The sequence below is a fragment of the Olea europaea genome, chromosome 5 (assembly GCF_002742605.1).
Source record: "Olea europaea var. sylvestris chromosome 5, O_europaea_v1, whole genome shotgun sequence".
Classification (NCBI taxonomy): domain Eukaryota; kingdom Viridiplantae; phylum Streptophyta; class Magnoliopsida; order Lamiales; family Oleaceae; genus Olea; species Olea europaea.
This window is the reverse complement of record NC_036241.1, coordinates 15,066,677-15,073,833: the sequence shown is the minus strand read 5'-3', so window position 1 is coordinate 15,073,833 and position 7,157 is coordinate 15,066,677. Positions and strand designations below refer to the sequence as shown.

The 7,157-nt window shown below is 33.5% G+C and overlaps 1 protein-coding gene across 1 annotated transcript; it reads right to left on the bottom strand.

Moving 5' to 3' along the window:
- On the bottom strand, nucleotides 1-3,398 carry LOC111394293 (putative 12-oxophytodienoate reductase 11). The gene is made up of 6 exons (XM_023020045.1): nucleotides 3,334-3,398; nucleotides 2,991-3,131; nucleotides 1,543-1,703; nucleotides 1,367-1,465; nucleotides 1,179-1,289; nucleotides 1-732 (listed from the first exon to the last, which is right to left on the bottom strand). Exons 1-6 carry the CDS (start codon nucleotides 3,396-3,398, stop codon nucleotides 137-139), a joined length of 1,173 nt encoding a protein of 390 aa, XP_022875813.1. The 3' UTR covers nucleotides 1-136.
- Between the last annotated feature and the right edge of the window lie 3,759 nt (nucleotides 3,399-7,157).

The window sequence follows — 7,157 nt, the reverse complement described above, 5'->3', positions numbered from 1 at the left end:
ACCATTATACTTAAACAAGAACACAAAGCTTGAGAACAAATGTCACTGACATCTCACATCACTATTATTCTTCATTATACAGAAGTACATGATGATTGAAAGAATTACTTCACTGTTTTTCCGCATGCACTACCGTTCAAGCAACAATCTGAAGAAATGGATAATCAGTATACCCAACAACTGGATCCTGAATATAGAAAGTACTCCTGTCATGCTTGTTAAGAGGCGCGTTGATCTCAAAACGCTTAGGTAAATCTAGATTAGCCAAGTATAGACGTCCAAACGACACTAAATCAGCATAACTCTCTTCTATAGCTTTGTCACCATCATATTTATTGTAACCACCAGATGCAATAAATGTGCCATTAAATGCTTTCTTGATTGGCAAAAGGGTTCGAGGAGTTACATAATCGTCACCTACTTTGATCATTCTTGGCTCTGTAACATGTAGATATAAAATTCCAAGATTGGTTAGTGCATTAGCCATGTAGAGACCAAGTGCCTCTGGAGTCGAATCTCCAGTAGTACCCTTGTAATCGTCGTAGGGAGATAATTTTATAGCAGTTCTATCTGCTCCTATTTCTTCGGCCACTGCTTCAACCACTTCCAGCGCCAGGCGACAGCGGTTCTCTAAGCTGCCACCGTATTGATCTGTCCTGTCGTTGACTTCATCTTTCATGAGTTTGCCAATTAAGTACCCATTTGCACCAAGAATCTCAACTCCATCGAATCCTGGAATGTTGAAACAAAAAATTGAGGGTTTGGAAACAGAGGTAGATGGTGCACACAGATGGGTTCTTGAATTTCACAAGCTTGAGTAGAGCAATGATCTTGTTTTAGGTAGTGGATTCGATATGGAGGCCAAGAAGGCAAGCCGTAGAATACATAATGTATCAAACCTTTACGAGGGCTGGTCTGTACCAACCCTTTTACACCACTAATTTAAAGTTACCGGAGAGTTGAGAGCTGCTTTCCACCAAATAAATGATTGACACATCATTTTAAATTATCATATCCAACTTTTCTCTTAGTGCCACTTGTGCTTAAAATTAAGTGACATTTTAACGAAAAATGTTGTGTCAGCCATTCATTGATCGATAGTAAATTTTGAACAACAGATCTCAAATATCTTGGAAAATTAGATCATCCACAAGTTTAAATTGAGTTTGTGCAGTTACCAGCATCAATGGCATTACGTGCAGCAGCCCTATAATCATTGATAATCTGTGCGATATCATCCAATTTCATCTGCTCAAGTGTTGTTCCTTTGTAAGTTTGATCCTTAGGCTCTATGTTACAGAAATATATCTGATATAAGAATTTCAATTCTAAAATAAACTCTTCAGATGCTCTTAAAATGTCTAACCTCTGTCGATGAAGAACCATTTCTCAGTATAATTGTCAGATACGTTATCTTCCAATTTCAGCTGTTCAGGTGTTGTGCCCTTGTCATCTTGATCCTCCTCTAAATTAAAGTAATACATCTTATATTAGAATTTCTATTCTTTTTAAACGTTGTCAGATGCTCTTAAAATGTCTAACCTCTGCCGATAAACAACCATTTCTGAGTAGTATATTCAGATACGCGACCGGGATGCCAAATTTGGCAGAAAAAGATACCCCCTTTGTTATGAACAGCATTAACAACTGGTTTCCATGCCTCAACTTGCTCCTTTGTCCAAATTCCTGGCATATTTGGGTACCTAGAAGTATGGAACAAAGTGAAATAAAATTACTGTAAACATGAAACTTGTAATACTATTTTGAAAACATAATTCTAGAAAACCTTTATATCTTCAATGTGTACCCTCACGAGTTTAGAGATGAATTACTTTTTCTTTGAAGATGAGTGAATATTAAATCTTTACAAAAAGGCTGAACAAAGAGGGATAAACAATGGGGTGATTTTGGCAGCCCGTGATTGAGTGTTTTTATGGGCCTTTTTTTTTCCAATTTTCAATGAAAACCTGTCAAGTGTTGTTTGAAAAAATATAAGTTATTGATTGGCTGTGTAGCATGATTGAAAGCTTATATCTACGAATTGTGAACAACGCTTTTAACTCCTGTCTCGCACCCATTGTTTATGAGAGAGAGAGAGAGAGTTTTAAATAGTGTTTTTAAAAGAATATGCGATTAAAAAACAGTGCTTTAAAAGGTGTAATATATGACGATGCGTGAAGGCCAACCTATAGGCTAGGCTAGGCGAGGCATAAGTGTAAAAAAACATAAAAATACGTTTTCTTATTTTCATATTATTATAATTTTTAATCAATCAAAAAATCGTTTAATAATTAAAAATAATACATATCAAACATCTAAAACAAATTTATACATTTTTCCAAAATTTTCAACAAAAAGATAAGTTCCAAATGTAAATATTAAATTGTAAATAAATAAAAAATTTTGGGAGATTTCCTTTATTCAAGGTTCAAGCGACTATTTTGAATTTAGAACCGATGAAGTCAGGAAATCAACATTTAAGTTATAACTTAGAAGAATTGTATAAATATAAATATAATAATAATAATAATAGGCGCGCATTAGCGGTCAATGATTGCTGTTGACTGCTAAATAAGGTGCCGAGCCACTTAGCTTGGCGTTTCTGCCGCGTATCACGTATTGGCGGCTGCCTAGAACAGTGTTGAAAAGTAAGAAAAATTTTGAATTTATGTGCAAAATATTTTATTGTATAAATGTATGGTTGAAAATGATCCTGTAACCAAAGGAATTTTAAAATAATGGGCGCCAAACTAAGTCCCTGTTTGATGGCCATTATAACAAGAAGTTGGGGGAAAACGATATATTCAATGGTGAGATTTTGGAAAATGTATGGTTAAATTTTTTTTTTAAGTTTACATGCAAAATATTTTATTATGTAAATGTATGATTGAAATTGACTAAGAGAAATAAAGAGTTTTAATTTAAAGAGAGTTAAGCATGGGTTTAATTGATCATGGAGACTTGAATTAACAATCGGAAGAACATAATACCGTAGTGAGATATCGCATGCGCCATTTGCCTCGGAAATAATGAGCCCTCCACTGGTTGCTCGTTGAGAGTAGTACTCCATGGCATGTGGTTGCGGGATGTTGTTGTTTGCCCTATTCCTTGTCAATGGTGGAAGAACTATTCTGCATATACATAACCCGAATTCAAATTCATTAGTAGAAAGAAGTTAGAAGAGCGAGAGGTAGTCCAAAACTAGGACGCGATCTAGTAATGAACAGCACGAAGTGGCAAAAAGGATTCGTGTGTGTATCATTCGAGCAAATATACAACCAAATTTATGGACCGATGAATGTAAATAAATCAAGAAATAGGCAGGTTAGAGACCTGTGAGAAAGATTAAATCTTCCCATCTTGTAAGGAGTGAGAAGAGGAATATTTTCTTTTGCCATCTTCAAAATATTATTTTGCTTGGAGAAAATCATAGAGAGGAAGCATTAATTTATATTGCTGAATAAGGCAATTTTTTAGTGCAGCTTACATCTAAATTTACGGGGGTGTCCCCAACTTAAATTTTAATTGATTTCTAAATATTTATAAATTCTCATGGATTTTATGGAATTCAATAGAATTTAACAGATTTCATAAGATTTGCACGAATTTCTATTTTGCAGATTTTAATGGATTTTCATGAATTTCATAGATTTTCATGGATTAGTAGACTTCTCTATTATAATAATATAATTGTATTTTTATCTATTCAATTGCCAAAGCAAATCGTTAACTGAACCCCGTAAAAAAAAATTAATAATAAAATAAAAATAAAAATAAAAGTAAAAAAATTAAATTAAATTAAATTAAAAGAGCTAGACCAATTATTTCAAGTTTATTTTTATTTGTGAACCAAATTATGTCACGACGAGCAACTTTTGGATGCATATTATGTTGAAATATGCAAATTCTAATGGTTAATCAAAGTCCATCTACACCTGTTTTTAGTTGCTTTTGAAACGTCACTTATCTTGACTCCCATCTCCCGTGTAAGCAAGTTTATTTGTAATGTGATGAGAAATTGAATACTGAAAAGTCAAGATGTCTTACATTAAAAAAACAAAATTATCGCTTATCAAAAGGAACTCGTAAATTGTCATCTAAAAGCAAAAAAGAAAAAAAATTCTAAACTTGTCTGAGCAGAATTCAATTTCCATTAGTCTTCGTTCACAACATCTACCCACATATTTGAAGCTATATTAGATCTCCATTCATTTGCATGCTCTCTTTGTTGCTCTTGAGTTTCAAATATAGTTTCATCCTCTTCAATTACTGGTAATGATGATGTAGACGAATCTTCACTATCTAATTCAACAGGAAATTCATCAGAGCGACACTCTTTGCTGATGAATTGTATTTTAATCTGAGTTGAGGACACCTCAATTTACACAAAATTTTAAAATCCATTAAACTCTAATTTGAGGACACTCCCCTTAATTTTATTCAGCAAGTTGCCCTGTAGCAGAAATATAAAAATTGCTAAAAGTCAACAATCCTTAAACAAACTTTGCCACATTAATGGAAGAATTGAATACTAATTAGGGTTTCTTAGATAAAACTGAGAGTTGACTTTTATTGAGTCTGAGCCTTTCAATAGACAGATTAACAATGAACTGTACCAAGTGGATAATTTGCGTGTTATCTCAGCAGAATCTATTGTATTGCAAAGTGGGTTTTCTCTTCAATTTTATTTTTATTTTTATTTATTTTTAATAAGAAAATATATGAAAAACACTCTATTAATCTTACTGCTTGTCAATGTTTAGTATATTTGCAGAACATTAATACAAGCTAAGTTGTGAGATGCGTTAAAAGCAAAATCAACTCTAAAGTATAAAACAATAAACTAAGAGTGATACCCAATAAATATGTTTAAAAGAATAAATTGGGTATCGAAGTTTTTTACGTCTATTATAAGGCGAGATATAAGTCTCAAGGCAATTTAAGATTCCGTTTAACAAAATTTATGAATAGTCAAATTTCATTTTCAACCACACATTTCGATAGGTCACCACTAATTTTTATTTATTTATAAATTAAACATTTTGTAAATTCATCTCAAATGGAGGCTAAGATATAAATAATCAAACACATAACAAGATCGAGAACTCAGAACTAGAATTGAAAGTCTAAAACAAATGAAATAACGAACAAATACTTGAGAATTTATGTTGCTTACATTCAAAAAGGGAAACGTAGAGAAAGAAAAAAGATGTAGAAACAAGAAGAAAAATATAAAAAAAGAAAAAAGAAAAAAAAAAAGGGATGAGCAAAAACATGTTGCAAGTCTCCAGTCATTGCCTGTTCACATTCATCTGGGAGAAATCGCACCTTAGGTGTTGTACCATTTTTGGGAACTGATGATGAATCATCTGAATAGCCAGGACAATTAACCCATTTGTACAACCTCAGTTGAAAATCATTATTGACAACCTCGGTGTTGTCAAATCCTGATGGTTGATTTAAAAAATATTTTTGAACAGTTTTTAAATTGATGAATGTGAGAATGCGAAGTGTGAAGTTGTCAACCAAAATTATAGAAGTAGCACGATTCATATCCAGAAATGGAAAAATCCGTTTAAGAGGGACTGATCAAGATATGCTGACATCATGTTATTTAAATGGATCGATCATGCTACATATCCATACTCAAATTCAAATGGGACACGTGTTGACGCATGATTTGATATTTTGAAAAATTAAAATAAAAACACCCAATCATTTTCTGACACATCAGTCTATCTCTTCACTCCCTATTTTTAAGCCTAACTAAATTGTTTTATTCTAAATGGATAATAAAAACGACAACTTAAGGTTTTCTGAGGAATATCCCAAGATGCAACCTTTATGTAAAACAGAACAAAAGACAACACCTGAATTATGCAAGTTGTCTCTCTGTGAATCTGTTACCACCAATATTTCTGATAAGCTACTGACTCTCGTTCAAAGTGACACAAATTTGTAGCATAAAATAAACTCAGTAAAGAATATTAGTTTGTCTCCTGGGTAAGTCCATGTGTTAGTTAAACATAGATATGGCCACAAGAAAACTGAAAAAGAATAGCAATGGAGTAGTTCAAAAAAATTCAAATGTTTTTTTACTTATTTTCAAATTTTCTTTGTCTAAGTAACAAATAACACAATCCTATTTCTTTGAAGTTCTGTCTAATTCTTCCAATTTGTAAACGAACTTTGTCTAACTAATACTACTACTATTATTATTTGCAAGAATTTCAAAAAACACGTTCTGAATTCAAAATTGGAGAAGGAAATTAAATGCTAATTCTGTTGGATATTGGTTAAATAAATTGAGAATTGAAAATCGATTAAAGTTCGTATTGAATTCGGTCAAATACTCAAAAGCTCGACTCAATCCGTTTAGGCAAAATTGTTTGCCACTTCGCCACTTCGGGGCGCACAAACGGGGATCGACCTGCCCGGTCAGGTCGCGAGGGTCGAGGGGGCAGCGCCCCTCGTGGGGGGTCGAGGGCAACGCCCCCGAAAGAGAATTTTGATTTCTCTGCATGTATTGAAGGGTATATTTGGCATTTCGAAAACCAATATCGAATGAATGAGAAATTACGAAAAAGACCTCAACCATTAGTGAATAGACACCTTTTCATAAAGGTGCATTGTTTGGAAAGGGTGCATGGTTTGGCCTCAACCATTTCGTCCACACCCCTTCATGGTCTATAAATAGGACCCTTTGGGTGTCCTATTCCTCACAGTTTGATATGCAAAAACGTCTCTCATCCTCTCTTCTATCCAAAATCAAAATCATTTCATTTATTTTGATTTTCTTTCATTTCATCTGTGGAGTACATAAGCCTACATTGGGTTCGTTGTACTTGTGTTTTGGAGTGCTACAAACACAAGTGTAGCCGTTGTATCTTGGGAGTCGATTGCCGAAATCCGTAGGCACCGTTGCGGGGCAAATTCGACTTAAGGACAAAGAGTCCAACTCTTGCCTCGGCTTTGTCACCATCATTATACTTATTTCGGCGTCACTATTCAAAAAATTCTTCCAACAATCTTAAGTCGAATTTCTATATATATTTTGTGAAAGTGACATTCTTGTTTGGTTAAACTTGTTAAGTTTAACTTCTTCTTCACTTCTATTTTGGTTGATCTTCTGTTTTACGTAAACAGAAATGAATACG